This window comes from Mustela nigripes, chromosome 11 (genome assembly GCF_022355385.1).
Source record: "Mustela nigripes isolate SB6536 chromosome 11, MUSNIG.SB6536, whole genome shotgun sequence".
NCBI lineage: Eukaryota > Metazoa > Chordata > Mammalia > Carnivora > Mustelidae > Mustela > Mustela nigripes.
In genome coordinates this window covers 37228841-37252613 of record NC_081567.1, presented here as the reverse complement: position 1 = coordinate 37252613, position 23773 = coordinate 37228841, and the positions used below count along the sequence as shown (strand labels likewise).

Below are 23773 nucleotides of genomic sequence, written 5' to 3'. Positions count from 1 at the left end.
AGACCGCGGCCGCCATTTTGTTCTGCGGTGCTGGTATTTAGAGCGCAGCGGCTGACGGGCCGGGTCGCCTTCGCAGCTGCCTGACTGCTACGCTCCTGCTCGCTTGCCGTGCCCGGCCCGTCCTCGCCCCCGCCTCGGCCTGCTGAGCTCGACCTCTCCCCACCCGCAGACATGTCCGAGGCCAAGAACGGCCCCGAGTACGCCTCCTTTTTCGCAGTCATGGGCGCCTCGGCCGCCATGGTCTTCAGCGGTGAGCGCCGCGACAGGAGGGACCTGGGAGGCTGGGAGGGCCGGGGCGCTCGGGGCTTGTGCTCGCATCTCCCCAGGGTTCAGGGTGTGACGTCACGCTGACGTAATTCCGATCTGTTGGGGGGTCTCGGGACTCACGTGACAGCGGGCGGGGGTCGGGGCCCCGGGGGCTGCGGAGCGCAGGGCTTGCGGGATGGGCTGGGGTGCGGGTCCCAGGGGTCTCCCGGGGATCGGTAGCCGGCAGCCCTGCCCCTGTCGGTGTAGGTGCGGGGGTGGGGCGGCGGCGCCGCTGCCATCTTAGCCCTAGGAGAGGCGGGAGGGAGGCTGAGGTGGGGGCGCGCGCCTGCTCTGCACCCCCCCAATCCTGCGGGCAGGTGTGACATCACACCTCGGAGAGCTCCCCCGACGCGGGGCTGGCCTTGATCGGCGGAGGTGGGGGCAGGGGATGGATGAGGTCCTGGCTCTCCCCTCCGAGGTACACAGCCCTGGCCCTTATGGCGACCCGCACCCTCCCACCCCCGGCGGTGGTCAAGTGGGTCTGCACCCAGAGGCAGACGCTTCTAGTTAGGGCCTGTCACTGTTTCCCAGTAGTCCTGCGGGGCGTGTGGACTGCTTGGGAAAACTGGGTTGTGGGGTTGGTCCTGAGAGCTGGCCAGAACCCATAGGTGGGATTGTGTGGAATGGGGTGGGGGTCTGAACAGGCTCCAGGCCAAGGATGGGTGTCTAGGAGGCAGGCCAGCAACGACACTGTGTGTGCGGCCGCTTGCCAAGAGTGTCCCTCTGGGTGATTGAGAGAGGGTGGCTGAAGCCTCAGCGTTGAGGGGATTGGGCCTTTGTCTTTAGAAGGAAGAGTGTTGTAGATTAGGCCCCAATGAATGAATGAAAGGATGCGTGACTTCCCTTTCAGGAGGCCCCAAATTGGGGAGGGCTTCTCTAGGTAAAGAGAAGGGCTTTCCAGGTTCTTGGTAGCACCCCTTCTTTTGAACTTGGGTCTCGACGGCCATGGACTGTTGAATTTAGTGAAAACTGGCCTATCTGGGAGAAAGGCACGTGGGCCAGGCTCAGGAATGTGGGACCCAGGAAGGTTAGTCCTGCTGCTGCAACCCTGTGGACTGGTCTGACCTGGTCTCCTCTGGGCCTTCTTGGGTAGGTCTGGTTTTTGGTTTTGATGACTCCGCCTTGCCCCACCCTACCTGGTGGACTGGGGAGGCTGCCTGTGCAAGAACGGGGAGGGTTTGAACTCCAAACAGTCTCTGCTGACTGTAAACACTTGGGGGGTAGGGGCCTGGGGACTCTGCTCCCTCCTTGGCCTCCCTCTGCCTGGGCCTGTCTGCCAGTCATGAGTTGCTGAGTCTGCCCTGCCCTGCCCTTCCCATCACGTGCAAGTAAGGGGTCATTTGTGGTGGGAGAAGTGGTCTGGACTTCCCCTTCTCTCCCAGGCAACGCCTGCTCTTCCACATCTGCAGGGGCTGCCTACTTTCCAGCACTTCTGAGCGGGCTGCTGTGACCCCCTCCCCCAGCCTTTTCTGCTCTTTGCCTCCAGAATGCCTTCAGAGATTCTGCTTTGCCTGGCCAACTGTGGGTTACTTGTGGCTGTCATTCATTCATTCATTCATTCATTCAACAAATCTTAATTGAGCTCCTTCTATGTGCCTGGCACGGAGGAGCATCACTGAAGGACAGGATATTCCTGCCCCAGAATTCCTTGAGTTCGGGCTGTCATTGCCTGTTCCTGAAGCTCTGGGTTTGTCTCCAGCCCTTTATCTGTACCCAGCTCCTGGCCTGCCTCCAGTCACCAGGTACATCTCTTCCTCTCCTAGAACCTGATACTTCCAGATGGAGCCTGACCCAAAGCAGGTCTCTGGAAGTTACTGAGAACCAGGTATCAGTGGTCTAGGGTTTTTTTAGTTGCCCTGGGCCCCTGAGGATGGGTGCTGCCTGCTCCCCTGTGCCCAGTCTCCCTTCCTGCTTCCCCTTTTTTTCTTGTGACAAAAGTCCTGCTGATTCTTTCTTCATCAGGTCTTCCACAGGCCGTTGGTTGCTCCTTTTCCGTAATCTCTCTGACTTCCTCCCTCCTGGCAGGCACCCTGCCTCTGGTGCTTTGTTCCTGGAACTGCCTCCTGATCGCACGCTTTTCTGTCCTCTGCTTGGTCTGGGACCTTGTAGGGCTTGTCTCCAGAGCTAGCACTCAGGGCCTGGCCTTTGTGGACACCTGCTGCTGCCCAGGCCAGGCTGCTTTTTCCCTCGTGGTCAGCCTTGTTTTCTTCCCTTTGTTCATCTTGTTGCCTCCCCACCTCCAGCCACACACGCTCTTCTGCCACCTCCTGGAGAAGAGCCCTGCTCACTTTCCACGTCTGGCAGTGTCCTGCTCTTGGGATGCTGACTTCCCAGTAATCGGTTTCTCACTCAGTGCCACACATCTCCTGTGCTCTCCACTTGAGGAACGGGCCATGGTGCTGGCCATGTGCACGCATGTGATGCAGCCTGATGGGGTGCTGGGCCTGCAGTAGGAGTCCCCAAAATGCACTGTGACCAGGAGAGTTCTGGAAAAGCTTCATGAAAACCAGCCCTGAGCTGTGGGTTGATTGTGCTGAATGCCCAGGTGTGGTGGTGTTGGGTGCCTTTGGGACCGAGTGGCAGAGGCAGGATAGGTCCCTCTGCTCCCACCCCTGCCTCTTTCTTCCTTCTGGTAGCTCCCAGCCTATGCCATGTTGGTGGATGTCTCCGTTCATGTCGTCTGCAGTCCTTCTTGCTCACTCACACCTCTACCCAATTTCATTTTCTCTATGGAGCCCTTCCCCAGAACCTCCCCCCTGCCAGCCTCCCCACTCTTCTAGATCATGTGTGGAGGTGCCATGTGTGTCCTCACCAGGCTTGGAGCCCTGGGAAGCCAGAGCTCCTTGGACCTCCTCATTGCTTAGTGATGAGCATAGAGAGTAGACCTTTTTTGTGGCCCAAACAGATGAATAAAACGTGCAGAAAAATGGTTGGGATTGTCCTGGTCTTTTCCATCTCTGAGCCATGTTAAGCTCTGCTCAGGCAGTGCGGTGGGACCCTGGGAGACCTTGCGGGCCCTCCTGTAGATCTGTTCTGTGCAAAAGTTGCTCTAGACTTTGAGGCCAGGAGAAGGGAACTCTGAAGACAGTAGCACCCCCTACCGAGCAAGAGGGAGGAGGAACAGCATCAGAGGAGACAGGCCACCCAAGTTTCCCCCCACTCCCATTACTGGAGGCGCTCAAGGCCTCTGTGCATGCAGGGCTGCTTCTGAGAGGTCTGCTAAGGGCTCATGGTCTGCCTGGGTGGTGGCTCCCTGTGCCCTGTCCTCTCCTTGGCTCGCCCTTTTTACTCTGGTTCTTTAAAGAGATTCTTCCCAAACTACAGGGTCTGGGCCTGCTGTGTGGCTGAGAAAGCACTTGGCCTGTTGACAACAGGTGCTAGCCCTCCTGGAGAGCTGGGAGCGGTGGGGAGTGCGGGATGCTGTGGCCTGAGGCAGGACTTGCCAGGCCAGCTTTCCCTGACCCTGTGGTTGGGCCCTTGTGTGTGGTGAGGGTCTTCCAGCGTGTTGTCCCTGGCTGGAGCCCCAAGGCAGACAAGCTGAGTCTGGCCTGATACTGGGCTGCTGAGATGTAACCACCTCGTGCTTTGCCAGGCCATTTCGGACCTGAATGTCCAGGACTCCAGGCAGTAAAAAGGTGTCCGGAATCTTCAGCAAGTCTTAAGTGGGGCTGCTGGACCTGTCGTAGCTCCACCTTGGAGGCTGTGGGCAGCTGCATGGAGGCTCCCTGGGAGGTGGGGCGTACATTTCACAGCAGAGCAGCTGTACAGATAGGCGATAGCCACAGGGGCCTCTGGTGAAGGAAAGAGCTATCTGGATTCCTTGTGTGCCCAGTGAGGGCTCTTGCCCCTGAGGACCACCTCCCACCTCTGGCTAGGTACCAATTTCATGTCCCTGTTGTGATAACTTAGGGTGTCCCTCAGCCATGCTGGAGCTATTTCCAGGGACCTGACCCCTAGTACTCTGAGCTGACCTGGCTTCCCCCCTCTCTGCACAGCCCTGGGTGCTGCCTATGGTACAGCCAAGAGTGGCACCGGCATTGCAGCCATGTCCGTCATGCGGCCAGAACTGATCATGAAGTCCATCATCCCAGTGGTCATGGCTGGTATCATCGCCATCTACGGGCTGGTGGTGGCAGTCCTCATCGCTAATTCCCTGAATGATGGCATCAGCCTCTACAAGTGAGTGCTGGCTCCCTCCCTGCCTGTGCTGTCCTGCCTGGGGTCAGGCTATCGCATGGGGTCAGGAGGGCCGGGGAGGGGGTGTGGGGCGGGTGGTTTCCCCAGCAGGCTGCTAACATTTCTCCCACGTCCTCTCCCCCAGGAGTTTCCTCCAGCTGGGTGCTGGCCTGAGCGTGGGGCTGAGCGGGCTGGCAGCCGGCTTTGCCATCGGCATCGTGGGGGACGCTGGTGTGCGTGGCACGGCCCAGCAGCCCCGGCTGTTTGTGGGCATGATCCTGATCCTCATCTTCGCCGAGGTGCTCGGCCTCTACGGTCTCATCGTGGCCCTGATCCTCTCCACAAAGTAGCCCCTCTCCGAGCGCACCAGCCACAGAATATGATGTAAAGACCATCCCCGCATTCCAAGATGAACAGCCTGACACACATGCACGGGGCAGCTGCCCCCCCAATAGTTGGTCTTGTAAATGCGCAGTGTCCTAGTGCCCATCGTCTGTTCCCCCTGGCCTTGCCCCCGCCTGCCCCGTGCCGTGGACATCTGGGCCCACTCATTACCCATCCAGGCCCCCGACCAGTGAGGACGCAGGCCTCTGCTGCCCCCACTCATCTACCCTAGAGTGCTCTGTGTATAAGGATGAATTAGAGTTGTCATTTTCTCTTCACTGGATGTTTATTATTTATAAAGATTTGACCTGTTCATACGTCTGTGGAGCAGCCCTCCGTCTCCCAACTATATAGTAATCTTAGGTAGTGTTGCGTTGTGGGGTTACCGTTCTCTGAGACTCGTTGGATGGAACCACCCTTCCCCAGTCCCGGCTGCCGGGGCTGCGGGGCCAGAGCGCTGGGCCTGCCAGGTCCGGAGCCGAGCCATGTCCAATAAAGTTCTCGGTTGTGACTGGACGCCTTTGTGGACCGATTGTGTGGGCCCCGGGCTGGTGGGGGGAGGGGGATGGAGGCGGGGCTGGAGACGAGGAGGGGCTGGGGCGGACGAGGGGCGGCGGTCACGTGGGCGCGCTGATCACGTGATCCGCCTCAGTCAGCTGAGGGTCACGTGGGTGGAGGCTGGGCTCCGCTGCCTGCAGTCGGCCGGGTGCGCGGGGAGTGGGTTCCGCTCTGGGGCTCCGGGCGCCGCCCGCTCTGTTGGGCTCGGGTGGCTCACGATGCGCGGCGGGCAGGACGAGGCGCGGGCCCCGGTGCTCCAGTTCACCAACTGCCGCATCCTGCGAGGCCGGGCGCTGCTCAGGTGGGGCCCAGGGCCCGGGAGCTGCTCGGGTGCGGGGCCGGGCGCTGCCTGGGTGAGGCCAAGGGCCGGTGGGGTGCGGGACCGGGAACTGCTCGGAAATGGGGTGCGGGACCGGGAGCTGCTCGGGCGAGGGGCTGGCCGCTGCTGAGGTGAGGCCCAGGGCCGTTGGGTTGCGGGACCGGGAGCTGCTCCGGTGCGGGGCCGGGCGCTGCCTGGGTGAGACCCAGGGCCGGTGAGGCGCGGGACCGGGAGCTGCTCAGAAGTGGGGTGCGGGACCGGGAGCTGCTTGAGTGAGGTCCAGGGCCGGTGGGGCGCAGGACCAGGAGCTGCTTGGGCGCGGGGCCGCGCTGCTAGGGTGCGGGGCTCAGGGCCAGTCGGTGTTCGTGTGGGCCGCAGGGTGCCTCTCGGGTAGGCCATCTTAATCCTTGCCTCTCCTGGCTCTGGTCACAGGGAGGATTTGTGGGTGCGCGAAGGCCGCATACTGGACCCCGAGAAACTGTTCTTTGAAGAGCGGCGAGTGGCCGATGAGCAGCGGGACTGTGGGGGCTGCATCCTGGCGCCCGGCTTCATCGACGTGCAGATCAACGGTGCGGCGCGGCCTGGGGCTCCGGGGTGGGTGGTGACCCAGAGGAAGTGGTCTGGGCGCTGTGTGACTTTCCTCTGTGTGGCCATAGGTGGATTTGGCGTTGACTTCTCTCAGGCCTCGGAGGACGTGGGCTCCGGGGTTGCCCTGGTGGCCCGGAGGATCTTGTCGCACGGAGTCACCTCCTTCTGCCCCACCTTGGTCACCTCACCACCCGAGGTTTATCACAAGGTGAGGTCCGGCTCCCAGTGTAGAGGAACGGGACCTCCGGAAGCAGCCCCGCCATGTTTTTCAAATCCGTGCTCCCACAGACCTCTCTTAGCCTAGCATTTGGCCTTATCTGCTGGCCTCCTTCCATGTGGGGCCAGGGTCCTGCCCCTAGGCTTTCTCATTCGGTCGTTCCCCCACTGGCAGAGTGTCCCTGTCTCTGCAGCTGTCCCCTAGGCCTTCACTTGTGCTGCCCGGGTGTCCTCCCCAGCCACATGTCCTTTCCTCGCTGCCCTCTGGCTGCCTCTGGGCTCCAGAAACCCATTGCTGGGACTTCTGATTGCTGCACCTGTAGCTGCTGGTCAGGCTTATCCCCTCCCCCCGCAACATGTCTGTGCTTTGTGACTCCAGTTGAGTGTGCTTTCCAGAAAGAAGCTTCAGTGTCTGCCCAGCCACCCTAGTCCATCCTCTCTGCTGCTCTCATCTACCCTGACACCCCTCACTCCTTTCTCTCTGCCCGTTCCCATGAAACCGTGTTTATTGTTGCACCGGTTCTCTGGTTTTATTCTTTATCTTATTTTATTGTCGGATGTTTTCTCTGCGGGCACGAATGTTCCTTCTTCCCGAACTCTTGGAGAGCAGGATGTGTTCCTTGTGCCTCTGGACTGCTTGAAGCTTAACGAGTTTTGAAAAGTGTGGCTGTTCTGTTACCAGAGCTGAGTTTAGGGAGGGGGCAGTTCCGCCGTGATCCCTCCTGTGCGTTCTGGTGTGGTGGTTTTCTCCAGAACAGGCTCCTTACTGTGATGATGGGTCACATTGCCCGTCGTGGGGTCCCTCCTGGGTGTGTGGGCCCAGAGTCCTAGCTGGGTGTTGGGGGAGGTTGGGTGTGGGCTTTGGGCCTCTTAAATTCATCTGTCAGCCGGGGACACAAGACAGCCTTTACTTTTTTCTGAGTCTCTTTCTTCGAGTCTAAGTTGAGAATGATGGCCGTGTCCGTGTGTTGGGGATAGGGCACACAGCACTGTGTGTGGTCTGTATTAAGCCGTTGGTACACTAGCAGCTGTGGACATCTTTCTGGAAGTTTCCCTAGGCCTCCCATCCCAGAGTCAGAGCTTACAGACTAAGCTCCGTGTGCTGCTGGAAACCAGCACATGGTTCCACGTTTTTCTCTCCTGGTCATCAGTCTGTGCTTTCCTCGGCTAAGAGCTGAGGAAGGTGCCCATCTTATTATCTCTGTGTTCTTTGTCCTCCTCTTCTTGGGCCTCACCAGTGAGGCTCGGTGATAGTTCCCTACTCTCCCAACGCTGTCCTTGCTCCAGGTCCTGCCACGGGGGCCTTCAGGAGGTGCAGGACTCAGCTCACTCCCCTGTCCTCTCCCCTTTTGTGCTCAGGGTGAACCCCAGCCTTCTGAGCATTCCCTCCCTACCTGCCCGGGCCTCTGTCTTTTCCCTAGGCGCATTCCAGACATTCTAGGCTGTTCTATCTCTTGTCTCCAAGCCCTCTGCCTGGAAGGCCTTTGCCGTGTTCTGTGTGTTGCTTCTTCTTTGGCTCTACTGTCTGGTCACCCACTAGCCACGCTTTCCACAGCAATCTGACCCATGCCACACAGATGATGAGGTGGTCTTCTACAGGACAAGGGGCTTCTGGACATGGGGACTTCTAGCTTATGTTGTCTTGCTAGAACGTGTCACCTACCATAAACATTTGCAAGTTGAAAGTCTTAGCAGAAACTAGAGTTTTGAGGGGCATGAATGTAAAAATCTGATTCCAGTTTTGTCTTAGAAACTACAGGACTGTTCCCTGAGATAATCTCCCACCCCCTACTAGCTCACACTGGGCGGAACTGGATTGTTCCTCTGTCAGAAGTTATCCAGATCTTTTGTCATTGTGTTCTGGTCCCCTGAGACCATGTGGTCCTTTTCTGGGGTCTCCTCTAGCTTTATGCTTTGATACTCTTCCAGGAGGAAGATCTGTGGGTGTCCTTCTCGGCTTCAAGTCCATCATCTGCTTCACCAAGATCTAGTACCTTCTTGTTGGCAGGCAGACCTTTGCCTTTGGCCCCCCACGCCCTCTATCCTTTGACCTTTTCCTCTGCTTTCCTGCCTGGAACATGCCTTATTTTCTCTACCTCTACCCTGTCGTTTATGCTGTTCTCCCCACTTAGCGTACCCTAGCTTTTCCTTGTGAGACTCTGTTTTGTTTTGAAGGGTGAAGTAAACCCTGAGTGTCTTGTTAGGACTTCGAGTTCTGAATCTGAGACTCGGGGGTTAGGGGGGTGGAGGTGGCGCCCATGAGCCCAGGTGGGGAGAGCAGCCAGCGACGGGCACAGCACTGTGCAGGTCCCCTCTTTCTGTGTGTCATTCCCGGGGGAGGCTCTCTGAAAAACCCCCTAGAATGTCCCACACAGTGTCCCCCCTGCAAAGACAGTCTTCACCCACAATCCCATCCACCCCTTGGGTTGAAGTACTCCCCTCCCCCCTCCTCTCACAAGAGTCTTATGTCTGGTGCTGAGCTCCCTCGGAGGACTTAGGAGAATAGGACAGAACCTGACACTCATCACAACACCGTCTCCCGGTGGAATGTGGATGACAGGCTTCGTGCTGTCCCATATAGAGATGGGCAGGTTGAAGGCGGGGGTTCTAGAGGACGTGTCCCAGAACAACCCAGCCTCTGACGTGCATGCCCACCTGTTCCAGGGGGAAAGAAATCTGTTCTGGAAAAACTCAACCATTACTTTTTTTCTAATCATCAGTGGACTTAGACCTATCCGTGGTTGGTTAGGAGAGCTAGCAGCCCTTTGCCCCCACGGGCTCCCATCTAGAGACCGTCCCTTTCAGCTCGGGATGCTTGGAATTTGCTCTTCTGTCTCAAAAGGCCGTGCTGGGACTCCTGCTTCACTTCTCTGTTTAGGGCCGTGTGTCTGCTGTCCAGCCGAGGAGCAGAAGAAGCCCCCATCCTCCCCACAGAGCCGCCCGCTGCCTTGGGGAGGTCCGTCTGCAGGACTAGGTGGGGCCTACTCTGTGCGTCCCATTTTCTTACCTGGCTGCTCTCCTTTCCTTGGAAGTCCTGCTCTTTGTTCCCTTAACTCGTGACTCAACTCCGGGCTTCCTGCCAGGAGCTCCCTCTTCTTTCGGGACATCTGGACATGCCAGGTGTATCAGCGTTGTCTTCCTGCAGCAGCCTCCGGGACCTGTTTCCCAGCACTGGCTGCTGGCCTCCTGGGCCGAGCTGTGCCGGCAGCTCCCTTACTCTCACCTGAGGGGCTTCCCTAGTGTCTTTCCACTGGGCCTTCATCCCCCATCCTGGGTCTTCCTCTTTGCTGGTTTTCGCCTTCACTCTGGAGCACATCTCCCCGCTTCCTCTGGAGGAAGGAGTCATGGGCGGTCGAGTTTTCGAGATCTTGAAGGCCTGAGAATGTTTTTACTCTTTCTTTTTTAAGTTTGATTTATTTTATTTTATTTTTAAAGATTTATTTATTTGACAGAGATCTCAAGTAGGCAGAGAGGCAGGCAGAGAGAGAGGGGAGGAAGCAGGCTCCCTGCCGAGCAGAGAGCCCGATGTGGGGCTCGATCCCATGATCCTAGGATCATGACCTGAGCTGAAGGCAGAGGCTTTAACCCACTGAGCTACCCGGGGTGTCCTGAGTTTGATTTATTTTAGAGAGAGTGCCCACGATGGAGGGAGAAGGAAACAATTCCAGGCAGACTCTGGTGAGCATGGAGCCCGACACGGGGCTCAATCTCACACCCTCAACACCAGGACTTGAGCCGAAATCAAGAATCAGACACTCAACCAACGGAGTCCCCCAGGTCTCCCTGTTTTTACTGTCTTGATTGGGGAATGATTCTGTGTTAGAAGTGACTTCGCCCTAGAATTTTAAAAGCATTGCTATATTGTTTTCTAACTGCCAAGGTGGCTCTTGAGAAGTCAGAAGCCGCCCGACCTCTGATACTTGGTGCGTGACCGATTTCTTCGTCTGGAGGCTTGTGGAACCTTCCCTTTGGCCCTGGGTTCTGAAGCCTGAGGGGGACACGGGCGGGGCCTGGAGGGAGGTCATCCGTGGTGCTGGCCTTCAGCACGGCCCGGCTTTCTCAAACTGGTTTTCGGTTTTGTTTGCTTGTTTTGAATAACTTCCGTGTGACTTTCTGCCCTGTTTCTCTGTCGTCTCCTCCTGGGTGCTATCTTTCCCCTGCTGGGCCTCCTGGATGGGTTCTCTCATTCTTCCTCTGACTTTGCTTTCGGGCTGTTTGTTCCCTTGTTAACCTCCTGTCCTTCTCTTGGGTTCGGTTACCGGCTGTTTGAGGTCAGGCTCCAGCAGGCTGCTGGGAGTCCCAGGCCTGCAGAGGCTCTGCGGAGGCCCCCTTTGTCGAGGTCCCGGGTCAGCGGAAACAGGCCTCCCTGGCTCCATGCTGACCATGTTAAGAGCATGAACTTGCACTTAACTGTAGGGCGTGTGCACCTCGATCCACCTCCCGTCTGGACACCTTCCAGTTTGCTCCAGCTGCTTGCCGAGCACGTTCGGGACACAGCTGCTCTTTGATGGCGTGTCTGTTGTGGTCCCCCCGCTTCTAAAGGTGCCAGGCATGGCCAGGACTAAGGCAGGGGCCTTAGTCCCTGGGGCCTAAGTGGGGCCGCAGCGTGGCTTCTGTGTGCAGGGCGTGTCCCCCGTGTGTACCTGCCCGGGCCCGGCATCCATTCCTCGGCCTCCCTGGACGGCTCTGCTCATCTCCCGTCTTGCAGGTCATGCAAGGTTTCAGCTTCCTCCAAGTCAATCCCTTTATCCTGGAGGGGAGCTCCAGAGGTGGGCGTGTTTATCCGGCAGCTCAGCCTGGGGACTCTGCTGTCCTGCAGGGCTCTCTGTTCACTTCCTTCTCCACGTTCCTTCGTGAGAGAGGTGTGGGCTGTGAGGCCCGGCGGCCTGGTCCTGAGATGGGTCATGTGAGCACCTGTTACACACGAGGGACCTTCCTGACGGCATTCAGCTGGGACACGGCTTGTCGAGCCTCCAGCCCCATCCGCACCGAGCTCCCCAGCTGGTCAGCCCCTGCTTCTGCACTCGCTCTGCGTATAGCGCACAGCCTCTTCCTGTTCCAGCCATGCTTCTGGTTCTGCGGCTCAGGAGGCCAGGCTTGTCACCCTGTCTGGGTCCGGACCCTTTGAGCATGCCACCCACTGTGTCCCAGCTGCTGCCTGGTTGGGGGCCGCCTGGAGGGGCCAGGATCGTGGGGTGGCCCTCTGTCCACGTGCCTGCCTTCTGCGCAGGAGATCCTTCTTCCTCTCCCGGTCGTCGAAGGCAGCTGCTCATGTGTCCTCCATGACTCCTCCCCGTCCGGACGGTTCCGAGTGCTGTGCTTTCCCTGACCTCGGTTGGGGACCTTTGACTACCTTCTCATACCTGAGGGAAGGCCACTGGGGGCTGATCTCTGACCGTGGCTGGGGTGTGACCTCTGGGTGCTGGGCCATAGGGGGCAGGGCTTTAACAGCTGGTTCCCCCCAGGTCCTTCCTCAGATCCCCGTGAAGAGTGGTGGTCCCCATGGGGCAGGGGTCCTCGGTGAGTGGCTGACCCCTCTCCCTGCCCCCACCCGGGGAGGCTCCTCGGGGACCTGTTGGCAGCCCCTCCCCCTCCAGAGGCCCAACTGGGGAGGGAGGTCCGGCAGGTGACGGGCTGGGGTGGGGGCTGTGCGGCAGGAGGCATGCTGGAGCCATCCGTTACCCCCCCTCCCAGGGGTGCACCTGGAGGGCCCGTTCATCAGCCGGGAAAAGCGAGGTGCACACCCCGAAGCCCACCTGCGCTCCTTCGAGGCCAATGCCTTCCACGACGTGCTGACCACCTATGGGGCCCTGGACAATGTCCGCATCGTGACGCTGGCCCCCGAGCTGGGCCGTAGCCAAGAGGTGATACGGGCCCTGGTGGCCCGGGGCATCTGTGTGTCCCTAGGTGAGGCGGGACGCCTCCAGGCATGTGTGCACGTGGGGGATCCTGGGCTGGGTGTGTTGTTTGAGTCCTGGTCCCCCATGCAGGACACTCGGTGGCCGACCTGCAGGCCGCGGAGGAAGCTGTGCAGTGTGGGGCCACTTTCATCACCCACCTCTTCAACGCCATGCTGCCTGTGAGTTGTCCCCCACCAAGTCCCCCAGGTGGAGGGGGGGCGGGTACAGGAGCTTCTGCCCTTGCTCAGCTCACGCTTCTGATCCCTGCCCAGTTCCACCACCGAGACCCAGGAATCGTGGGGCTCCTGACCAGTGACCGGCTGCCACCGGGCCGCCACATCTTCTATGGGATGATCGCGGATGGCACGCACACCAACCCCGCGGCCCTGCGCATCGCCCACCGGGCCCATCCCCAGGGTGCGTGGCAGGGCGGACTGGGGACAGCGGTGAGTGTGCTGTGGGGCAGGTCTGAAGCCCCTTCCTCCCACAGGGCTGGTGCTGGTCACCGATGCCGTTCCTGCCCTGGGCTTGGGTGACGGCCGGCACACACTGGGGCAGCAGGAGGTGGAAGTAGATGGACTGACAGCCTACGTGGCAGGTGAGCGACTTGCTTGTCCCTGCCGGCCGCCCCCACGAGAACAGGCCTTCCGCCTCTAGTGGGATGTGGGCATGCCCTGTCAGCCCGCTGCCCACCCCCCACTGCATGCCTGGTGGTCTCTGGTCCCACAGAGCCTGCACTCTCTCTTCTCAAGGCACCAAGACACTGAGTGGCAGCATAGCTCCGATGGACGTGTGTGTCCGGCATTTCCTACAGGCCACAGGTCAGTGAGGCTGGTGTGGGGTAGGGAGTATGTGTTCGTGTGTGTGTGTGTGGGTGGACGTGTGCATGCGTGGAGAGTGGAAGCTACATTTGGGGGAGGTGGGAGGGAAGCACGGAGACCACTGGAGCCTCGCACCCACAGCCCTCGTTTGGCAGAGTTTCCTAGGGGACGAGCACTGGGAACATGGTCGAGGTCCCCCTGCAGGGAGCTCCTGGGTGGGATAAGACGGTGGCAGGCAGATGGCTGGGACCCAGGGTGACGGCACTGAAGCCCTGGCACCCAATGGGAGAATGGAGCTCAGTTTACCCACAGCTTGGGCCTTGGTCTTGGACCCTATGGGTTCGCGGGCCTTCATGGGTCCACAGATAGGGAGATGAGGTGTGAGAGGGGTCAGAGCTGTGCTCTGGGCTTCTTAAGGGGGTGGGGCTGTTGCGGGGAAGGTGGGCAGGGGTGTCTGGTAGAGGCTGTGGTTGGCCAGACCCTGAGGGATTCTTGGTAGTGCCCTGGGCATCGGGGGTGTCGGGGCTTGACATGCTGTTTCAAGCAGGGAGACAGGCCGGCACCTGGGGGGATAATGGGGGGGGCAGGGAGAGTGGAGTTTAGTCACATGGCCTCTTGAGGGGTAGCAGGGGTAGAAAGGCAAGACCACGTGACTTCGTCGATGTGCAGGCTGTTCCTTCTTTGTGGGGGTGCCCATCTGGGACCCCAAAGGAGGGGGGCCTGCGGGCCTTTGGGTCCAGAGCATCTGTTCAGGGGCATGGGAGGCCGGACGGGCCAGGTAGGTGAGCAAGCGAGCAGGAGAAGGATCCCCAGCAGCACCCTTAGACTGGGGTGCGGTGGAGCCTCGTTACCCTGCTGCAGAACCCTGGCAGAACCCAGTTTTCCTAGGCCTTGGAGCTTTGGGGCTGTGGGCTGGGGGAGGGGCTGCCGGGAGAGCTGGGGCAGGGGTGGTCACCCAGTTGTGTCCCCTGAGCAGGCTGCAGTGTGGAGTTGGCCCTGGAGGCTGCGTCCCTGCACCCCGCTCAGCTGCTGGGGCTGGAGAAGCGCAAGGGGACCCTGGACTTCGGGGCTGATGCAGGTCAGGGCCTGGTGTGGGCACCCGGGCCTCTGCGGACTTGGGAGCTCCTGTGGTACTCGGGATGGTGCCAGGGCAGGTGGAGGCTTCCCTGTGTCCAGGTGGCCTTGCCCACCACCACCTCCAGCCTGGGCCCCTTTTCCCATCAGGCCAGGCTTCCTGGCGAATGAAATGAGGCCTGGTGAGGGGCTTCCTGGGTCTTTGTCCCATGTACGCCTCCGCCAGGAACGCTGGCTCCCAGACTTGGGCAGCCTGCGAGGGGTTGGGGTGCCCTACCCAAATCGTGTTGCCAGCTTTGGTTTCCCCACCGGCTCCTGGGTGGCGGTGGAGATGGGAACAGAGCTTCTCTCAGGGGCTATTGAAGCTCCTGGGAGCTGGGTGGGGATGGGGGTGCCTGCGTGTCCACTCCCCCCACTGCCTCCTCACCACCCGCCTCTGACCCAGACTTCGTGGTGCTCGATGACTCTCTCCACGTGCGGGCCACCTACATCTCGGGCGAGTTGGTGTGGCAGGCGGAGGAGGCCAGGCAGTGACCAAGGACCACCGCTGGAACGGACACCCAGCCTTAGGCGGCCTCCGTCAGGGCCGAGCCGTGGAGGAGCTGGTCTCCAGGGAGCGAGTGGGCGCCCTGCCCTAGGTGGAGGCTTCCGTTCAGGAGGCAGCTGGATAAACACGCGCCCGGCAGGGACTTGTCTGGTCTCCGAGTGTTGCTTCAAAGCAGGGCGCCGTCACTTTGGTGGCTCTCTGGGTGGGGGTGTTTGTGCCTCACGGTTGGGAGTGGGAGTGGCTGGATTCTGGCTCATCCCAGCTCTGTGGGGGCCCCTCTCTGTGGTGCAGATGTGTCCGGGGCCTGCACACCCATAGGCAGAGGTGCTGCCTGGAGGTGAGTGGAGGGTGAGAGGGGAAGCCCTGGGCTCTAGTTGAGAAGTGGGAAAGGAAGGGGCTTGGGGACAGCGAGCACAGACAGCTTCAGAAGTTCACGTGTCAGGGGACTGAGGGATGGGGTAATTCCTAGGATTTTAAACAAGGAGAGAACGGATTGTGGAGCTGAGTTAGTAGCCTGGGCTGGGAGGAGCTGGGTGTGGGGGGGCTTCGGGTGGGCAGCGTGGAGGTCTCAGAAGGCTGCTGTGTGACAAAGTCCCAAGGACTCACTCTGCACCCGTGAGTTGGGCAGCAAAGTCGGGGCCTGGGGCCGTAGTGCTGGGTGTGGGCACAGTGCCAGGGGCTCCTCTCAGCCTTCAGGAGGAATCCGTGCTAGCTTCAGGACCCCACTTTGCCTGGCAGTAAGTGCAGGAAGCAGTGGCCCAGGGCACCTGAGCCCATGCTGGCTGCTGCTGCTTGCCCAGCCCGAAGCCCTACCTCTTTGAGCCCTTGCGATAATCAGGGCTTCACTTCCTTTGGCGTTTTTTTCTGAACAGCCTATTTTGACTCAGCTTCTGGGTTGACATGAAAGACCTGTTTGCACCGTGGTGGTTACACAGCTTGGGGGGACCCTGCCTGGTGTTGGTGGGCAGGTTGGGCGTCACCAGTGTCCCGAGCCCTGCACCTGTTTGCCTGTTAGTGTCATCCCGCAGCTTTCCATGTCCCTTCGGTCCTGGCAGTGGTGCCCCCATGTTGGGAGCGTGGGCTGTCGCATTCCCTGGGTAGGACAGCTTTGGGGAGCCGTGCAGGTCCTGAGGACAGCCGTGACATGGCACTCGGAGGGCAGGGGTTGGTGTAGCCCCAGATCGGGATTGATTTTCTCCCCCATTGTCTGCTGGGGTGGGCGGCCCCTTCCCTCTTTCTCATGGCTGCAGTCCTTGGAATAGGAAGTTGAAGCCAAGTGTTCCAGGACACTGTGCTATGTGGCTTGGCCACCATTCCCCTCCTCTGCCCCAGAGCCCTCTATAGGAAGTGTGTCCGGGTCCAAAGTGACAAAAATGGACACAGATCCCAGCTGTGTTTGAGGCTGAGCAGCTTGGGAAGAACTGTCGCCATGAGGCAAGGGTCAGGAGATGCCTGAGGGGTGCAGGGACATCCTAGGCCTAGCAGGTGACAGACAACTCCTGTAAGGCAACCGCCTGCTCCCAGGACCCGGGGCAGCACCGCACTGGACTACTGGGGCAGCCCTGGTTGGAGGAGCAAATGAAGGTCTCCAAAAACACATCCAAAAGCTGAGCGGCAGCACTTGTCTTTTTTGGGGCTAGGCCTGACTCTACATGCACTAGCAGCGTGACCCCATTCTTTCATGCCAGATATCTAAAGGAGTTTCCGGTGTGTCATCCCCATTCTCAGGTGGGCAAGGGGGCACCCGACTGCAGAGCTAGTGAGCTCCAGAGCTTGTGTTTGTCCTGGCTGCTCTACTCTGGGGCCCTCCCTTACAGGCTGCCTGGCTGGGTGGAAGAGGTCGGAAGGGTTGGTTGAACGCGGGGTCGCAGGGGTGAGGCACCATGCTGGTTGGGAAGAGCACTCCAGGCAGGGGGAAACTACCCCACTCCGTTCCAATGGCACAGGCTTGGTGTGGTGGTGGGGATCTCCGGTCACCCTCCTGGGGAAGGGGTGCAGTCTTCTGCACCACTTGCCTGACTTCGCTGCTCCTAAGAGCAGCTCTGTTCCCACGAAGTTCCACCCCTGTCCCCGCTCCCTCAGCCTGCCAGCGCCCATTCCACTTCTGAGCCTTGAGTCTGCGGGGTTTCAAACAGAAGGTGTGCTGCCATTCTAAGCTAGACCCCTGGCAAGAAGACTCGGGGGTAGGGCTGTAGCGGGGCAGGTGGGGGGCGGGGTCTGGAGGCAGTTGAAGCGGAGGGCAAGGCGTGCTCTGGTGTGGGTGGACAGTGGGCTGCCAGGGCTGTGCCTGAGTTACTGGTGGGCGGGGGTGACTTCCACTGAGGTGGGATCCTCGGGGAGGTGACCTGGCGTGCAGCCCTCACCTTCGCGGCTTGTTCTGCTGTCCGTGATCCGGGGGACCCTGTGCAGCGGCCGGCGCGTCGCGGCTCCTGGGAGTGGGGCGAGGGCCCCCTGGCGGCCGTGCCTGGGAGCCGCGGAGGCGTCCCTTGCAGACCCCCCTCCCCCCCCACCGAGTGCGCCAAGTGCCAGGGTTCGAGGCCTGGCGCTGAGTCGTCCCTTTCGAAGCCTCGGGCTCTTTAGGGTTGACGCGCCCCGTAGGCTCCAGGGCGCAGCGTTCGGGCGCTGATTCGTGCAGAGGATCTTGGTGGTCCAGACCGGAGAAGTCGGCTTGGGGAGGCGGGGGGAGACAGTATCTACCGCGGTGCGCTGGGCGCGGTGAATCCGGCCCGAGTCTCCCCATCGCCGGGCGGGCTTGCGGCCCAGGCGCCGGGTCCAAGTGGACCCGCAGGTCCGGTAAGAGCTGCGGTGCGTGGATGCGGTTTGCTGCTGGGGGCGGGCCCTTGCCGGGGCCAATCAGGACGGGCGTGCGCGCTGACACGCCGCGGCGGAGCAGCTGAGGCGCGCGTCCGCCCCTGACCCAGTTCGGGATTGGGGGACCGGCCCGGAGCCGGGAGTCCTGGGACGCGGGGCCCGGCGGGCGCAGGGGACCCGGGGCCCTGGCATCCTCGCTTGCTGCGGACGCCACTGCGCCCCGGTGCGCCCGTCTGCCTCTGTGTCCTCCTTCCGGCCCTCCGCGCCCCTCCCTCCTTCCCATCGCGGGCCTCTGCCGCTCTTGCGCCCCAAGCCTCCTTTCCCCGCCCCGCCCTCGTTGGCGTTTGGGAGTTGGGTGTGGGGCTGCCCGCTGGCCCCCTTACACTGCTTCTCCTGGCCTCGCACCAGCTCGGAGCGTGACCGGTGTCGGGGTGCGAGAAGTGCAGCAGGGGGTGTGGCACCAGGAAGGTAGGCCGAGGGCGGCCTCCTCCCTTGGCCTCCTGTCGTCCCCAGGCAGCGCCAGGGTGGGCGGCAGCCTCGTGCCCAGGGCGATTGCCTTCTCCGGGTTTTGCCTGCCTCCCACTCCCCCACCGTGAAGAGCTTGGTGTGGTCCTTTATTTTGTCCTACGTTTATGTCTTGATTTGTTTCATCACCTGGAATTGTAGTGGTGATACTGCTCTGCTGGTAACTACTTTTTAGTTAAGCAGCCTGAAACGGAAAGCTGCCTGGGCGGGGACACGGGGAAATGTTTCTACTTGAACAAGGTCCCCAGTGTTCTGTAGGATGGATGTTTCATAACGTTAACCAGATCCCACCGTGGACCAGTTGGGCTCCTACCCACCCCACCCCACCAGCCGCCCACGCTGCCCCCAGGAGGAGGGACCATGGAGTGACAGGCAGGGAGCCCTAGGGCCCCAGATGGTCCAGCCGGTCTAGAAGGCAGGAGGGGACCCGGTGTGGGCACTTCTTTAGGCTCTTTGGGTTCTGGGTTTCTGGGGATCACAGGAGGGCCTCCCGCATTCGTTTTTCTGGTGTTCCTGTAACAAATTACCGCAAATTAGGGGTTCAAAAGAACACATTTATAGCTTTGGAGGTGGGAGTCAGAAATAGGTTTCAGGGTGCTGAAATCAAAGGGGTGGCAGAGCCTTGTTCCTCTGGAGGTTCTTGGGGGGGGGGAATCTTCTGTTCCCAGTTCCCAGATGCTGCCCACACTGGTTGTCTCAAGGTCTCCTGTTTTTAAAGCTCATGCTGGCCAGTCGTGCAGTTTGTGTTGCCTTGTTAAGGCTCTGATTCTTTCTTTCTCTTCTATCTTTTAAGGACCCTTGTGATTACAGTGGGCCGAGCTGGATGATCCTGGATAATCGGCCTCTGTTCAGGTCAGCTTATGGGCATCGGTCATCCTTCCTTTCTATGGGATGTAGCATATTCCCAGGTTGGGTGAACAGGGTGCGGTCATTTCTGGCGGGTCTGGTGTTCCCCTACCACCTCTTCCAGATGGAGGGGCCTGGGCCATGGCTCCCTACTGCCTGGGTGGAAAGGAGATATTACATCCCTACCATCAGTGTATGAAGGGGCTCGTTTCTCTAACATGCTTATCAACACTGGATGTTTTCAGTCTTTGGGATTTTGATCAGTTTTTGGAGTTGGGCTGGGAAGGTTAAGATTTAGGGAAGGAGGTTTACTCGCCTGAGATTTGACGCTGCTTTCTGAAGATAGCTGTCTTGAAGACAGCCCCCAGCAATCCCACCTCCACACCCAGGGCAGTTCGTCCCCTCGTGGTGCCAGACGCTCTTGTGCAATTGGGAGAATGGGCTAGAAGCAGTGCTGGTGCCGTTCAGAAGCTAGGGTATAAAAATCATGGCAGGGGGCACCTGGCTGGCTCAGTTTGTAGAGTATGTGCCTCTTGATCTCAGGGTCATGAGTTCAAGTGCCACATGGGGCATAAAGTCTCTTTAAAAAAAATAGTAAGAAAAACTAAAACTGAAAACTTATAATAAAAGTCATTGCAGGTCCTTTGTCGGGTGTGCTGTTTTGCTCTGGAATCGTTCGCTTCAGGGAAAGCTGGCTGCTGTGGCATGAGGGTACTCAGAAAGCTGTGGAGAGACCCCCTTGGTGAGAAGCTGGGACCTCCATCAGCGTCTGAGTGAATGGGCCACCTCGGAAGGGATTTTTCCTAACCTAGCCAAGTCTTTTATTAATTTTTAAGATCTGATTGATTGATTTGGGAGCAAGAGAGCAGCCAGAGCACCAAGCATGGGCTCGAGGGGAGGGGCAGAGGGAGAGGGAGAAGCCCAAACAGGTTCCATGCTGAGCACCCCGTGCAGGGCTCAATCCCAGGACACTGAGATCACCACTTGAGCTAAGAGTTGGAAGCTTCGTGGACTGAGACCCCCAGGTGCCCCCCCCCATCTAAAGTCAAGCTTTAGATGACTCAGCTTTTGCTACCTTCAATTTCTGAGAGATCCTCGGCCGGAAGCACCCAGCAAGGCTGCTCCTGCTCCTGCCCCACAAAAACCAGGAGATTGTAAAGGTCTGTTGTTTAATGTCTCTGAGTTGGGGGATAATTGTTGCACAGGACTAGCTTGCTAACACACTCGCTGAGTGATGCCGGGCAGCTTCGGTCGCCTCTGAACCAGGCTTTCCTCCCTCCTGCCACGGGTTATAGAAGTAAGTGAGGCGCCCGGTGAAATGCGCCAGGCCATGGGGATGGAACCTGGTGCTCCCCTCCCCCCACATAGCCCTGTATGAATGGCAGCCTCCCGGCCCTTCCCAGGATGGTTCTGGGCATCCCCGTTCCTCCTGGGGTGGAAATGACCTCACAATGCCAAGCTGAGCATCGCATTCTTGGCCTGGGGTCACCCTTCCATGGAGACAGAAGCCCTGGGGAGGGAAGGGAGAGGGAAGAGTCAGGGGCTGGCCGCCGTTCCTCTCCTGCCAGCCAGAGTGCTGTGTAGGGCCAGGTGAGTCTATGTCCCCTCCTGCCTGCTATCCTGGGATCGGCAGCCAGACCTGAGCCATGGCAGGGGTGCCCTGCTTCTCGCTAGGTGAGAGGGGTGGCCTGGCCCGGCCTGTGACTTGCCCACCAGCTGCCATCAAGGCCCCATGAGAAATGAGTATTGTCTTTGTTGCTCTTTGGACTTGGGCTCCGTGCCCTGCCCCTGGCTGGCTGCTCAGGTCCTCTCCGCAGGGCCCCATGCCCCTCTTGCCTCACACCTTCCCAAGCCGCAGAGGATGCTTGCCCCCACCTGCTGCTCCAGGGGCTCTAGCATTCTCCAGGAACTTGTCCCTCATGCTCCCCACCCCTATTGCTCTTTGAATTCCCAAAGAGAACTACATGGTCATGCTTTGGTATAACTGACCCTAAAAAAAAAAAAAGAAAAAAAGAAAGAAAGAAAGAAAGAAAAGAGAGAGAGAGAGAGAGAGAGAGAGAGAAAGAAAGAAAGAAAGAAAGAAAGAAAGAAAGAAAAAGAAAAGCTAGGGGCACCTGGGTGGCTCAGTGGGTTAAAGCCTCTGCCTTCGGCTCAGGTCATGATCCCAGGGTCCTGGGATGGAGCCCCGCATCGGGCTCTCTGCTCAGTAGGGAGCCTGCTTCCCTTCCTCTCTCTCTGCCTGCCTCTCTGCCTACTTGCTATCTCTGTCTGTCAAATAAATAATAAAGAAAATCTTTAAAAAAAAAAAAAGAAAAAGAAAAGCTAAAGACCTCGGTTTATATTCATTTTTTTTAAAGATTTTATTTATTTATTTGACAGATCCCAAGTAGGCAGACCAGCAGGCGGGGGTGGGGGCGGGGGGGGGCAGGAAGCAGGCTCCCTGCTGAGCACAGAGCCAGATCCCAGGACCCTGAGATCATGATCTGAGCCAAAGGCAGAGGCTTAACCCACTGAGCCACCCCGGCGCCCCATATTCTGTGACTTGCTTCTTTACCTTCACTCTCTCCATTAGACCTTTATCCCCTTCTTTCCAGTAGCTGCGTTGAATTCTCCAGGATGAACATATCATGATTTATTTTACCGTTTCTTTTGTTGATAGTGTGGTTCTTTTTTTTCCTTTTTCTCTTTTGTTATTTGCTTCGCGTTTAAGCATCGTCGTCACCAACATTCTTGCTCAGTTTTACCTTCATGATTGAGAGCTTAAAATCTCCAGGAAAAGATACACCCATTTTATTTTTATTTGCGTCACTGTCTAAGAAGCCAGATCTAAAAAGGCTTGTAGGGGCGCCTGGGTGGCTCTGTCAGTTAATTGTCTCCCTTCAGCTCAGGTCATGATCTCAGGGTCCTGGGATTCGAGCCCTGCATCATGCTCCCTGCTCAGCGGGGAGTCAGCTTCTCTCGCTGCCTCTGCTGCTCCCCCTGATTGTGTGCCCTCCCTCCATCTCTCTCTCTCTCGAATAAATAAGAATAAAAATGTTTTAAAAAGTAAAATAAAAATAAAAAGGCTTGTAATGCAGAACAGCAGCCCCTCACCTCCCCTTACTCATATCGCACTCATTCCTGGTTTAAGTGTTCTTCCTGCTGTGTACGTCTATCTGGCTAGCAAATACTCTGCCCCTTTATGTGTGGACCATCACTTCCAGCTGTTTTCTCTTGCCTGTCTATTAGTAGAGGTGAGGATTCAGCTGTCTCATGCCCCTTCTCTTCTCTGGGTCTTTCTGAGGCAGACAATGATTAATCTGTACTCCTGTTTTATGACTGTGAGTATCCCTCACAGCTGAGAACGAATGGTGACTTTGCTTCCTCCCTGATAGGACTCTTCCTCTGGAGTTTTCCTGTCTCTCTGTTGGCTTTTTATTTATTATTATTATTTTTAGATTTTATTTATTTACTTGACAGACAGAGATCACAAGTAGGCAGAGAGGCAGGCAGAGAGAGGAGGAAGCAGGCCCCCTGCTGAGCAGAGAGCCCGATGTGGGGCTTGATCCCAGGAACCTGGGACCACGACCCGAGCCGAAGGCAGAAGCTTCAACCCACTGAGCCACCCAGGTGCCCCTCTCTGTTGGCTTCTTAATTTAGTTTTTTATGTGGTGAAAGCCATGAGAGGATCTATCATTTTCAGCATCTTTCTGGAGCCCTCCAAAGCCTGGTTCCCTTGGGTCTTTGTGCTCCCTGTTCTTATCCCAGGATTTCTCCTCATTATCCGTTTAGAATTGCACCTTTCCACCAGGCACTCCTGAGTCCATGCTGATTTCTTTCTTCCCCACAGCACTCACTGACTTCTGATCTTCCCCAACATTTGCTTATTTGTCTCCCCAGCCCTGCCTCTGACCTGTGGCTTCAGCGTTTCAGAGATTTCTGTGTTTCGCTTACCAGGGAATTGTCAAGGTCTAGCACAGTGGTTGGCACGGAGGGGAGACCGAACCCATCCTTGCTGAGTGGACACACCCTAGGACTTCCCCTTCATCACCTTCCTACGTGTTTTGTTCCTTCTTGTTTCCCAGATCTCAAGTCATCGTCTTTGTTGGTTTACAACTGTCAATTCGTGGTGCACATCCATTAGTGACTTTCTGAGAAAGGTTGCTCTTCGTGTGTGTGTGTGTGTGTGTATACATAAATATAGATACATTACTTTTAGAATCTAAAGCTGTGTATTTACAATTGCATTTGGTGTATGGTGTGGCAAATTTCCCATGTAAGACGGTAATAAATACTAAGTATCTGGTAGGGTTGTGATGAGAATTAAGATAAATCTTTAAAAATGGTTAGCGTTCCCTGAGGACAAGTTGTTATTGCTTTGTGAGGACTACAGTAAACACAAAAGAAGGGTTTGTTGGGAGGCACTTGAGTGCAGTGGCTGAGAGCAGGCCCAGGCTGCTGGTTGGGGCTTGGTTTTGAGTTCTGTGCTCTGTGACCTGCAAACTCTATGACTGAGAGGAAGCAGGGCATGAAAGCCTCGGTTCCCTCATGCGAAAGAGGGAACTGGTCACAGCTGCCTGCCGCTCACAGAGCTGTTGTGGGCAAAATCAGATGTGCTACTTTTAATCTGTGCTAAGGATTATGATGTAGGATAATGTTCCCAGGGTTCCTGAGTGTTCCATGTGGCTTGGCATGGTGGTAAGAGCTGGTCTCGATCTTGACC

The 23773-nt window shown here is 58.2% G+C and overlaps 2 protein-coding genes across 4 annotated transcripts; both read left to right on the top strand.

Moving 5' to 3' along the window:
* On the top strand, positions 1-5382 carry ATP6V0C (ATPase H+ transporting V0 subunit c). Its single transcript, XM_059415612.1, has 3 exons — positions 1-250; positions 4302-4485; positions 4628-5382. Exons 1-3 carry the CDS (start codon positions 172-174, stop codon positions 4830-4832), a joined length of 468 nt encoding a protein of 155 aa, XP_059271595.1. The 5' UTR covers positions 1-171; the 3' UTR covers positions 4833-5382.
* A 146-nt stretch (positions 5383-5528) lies between these two features.
* On the top strand, positions 5529-15031 carry AMDHD2 (amidohydrolase domain containing 2). Of its 3 annotated transcripts, none has more exons than XM_059415608.1 (11): positions 5529-5725; positions 6176-6312; positions 6400-6539; positions 12013-12067; positions 12242-12454; positions 12538-12626; positions 12720-12864; positions 12938-13045; positions 13200-13268; positions 14245-14346; positions 14788-15031. In XM_059415608.1, exons 1-11 carry the CDS (start codon positions 5643-5645, stop codon positions 14874-14876), a joined length of 1230 nt encoding a protein of 409 aa, XP_059271591.1. In that variant the 5' UTR covers positions 5529-5642; the 3' UTR covers positions 14877-15031. The 3 variants fall into 3 exon arrangements, with proteins under 3 accessions (XP_059271591.1, XP_059271592.1, XP_059271594.1); XM_059415611.1 differs by lacking the exon at positions 5529-5725 and adding an exon at positions 5756-5777; XM_059415609.1 differs by lacking the exon at positions 12242-12454.
* The last annotated feature ends 8742 nt before the right edge of the window (positions 15032-23773 follow it).

Excerpts from the sequence above, each read along its gene's own strand:
- AMDHD2 (XM_059415608.1), top strand. The coding sequence starts at position 5,643 with ATGCGCGGCGGGCAGGACGAGGCGCGGGCCCCGGTGCTCCAGTTCACC. Across the intron at positions 6,540-12,012 it reads CACCCGAGGTTTATCACAAG|GTCCTTCCTCAGATCCCCGT; the intron begins GTGAGGTCCGGC and ends GGTTCCCCCCAG. Across the intron at positions 12,865-12,937 it reads CCACCGGGCCCATCCCCAGG|GGCTGGTGCTGGTCACCGAT; the intron begins GTGCGTGGCAGG and ends TTCCTCCCACAG.
- ATP6V0C (XM_059415612.1), top strand. The coding sequence starts at position 172 with ATGTCCGAGGCCAAGAACGGCCCCGAGTACGCCTCCTTTTTCGCAGTC. Across the intron at positions 251-4,301 it reads GGCCGCCATGGTCTTCAGCG|CCCTGGGTGCTGCCTATGGT; the intron begins GTGAGCGCCGCG and ends CTCTCTGCACAG. Across the intron at positions 4,486-4,627 it reads GATGGCATCAGCCTCTACAA|GAGTTTCCTCCAGCTGGGTG; the intron begins GTGAGTGCTGGC and ends CCTCTCCCCCAG.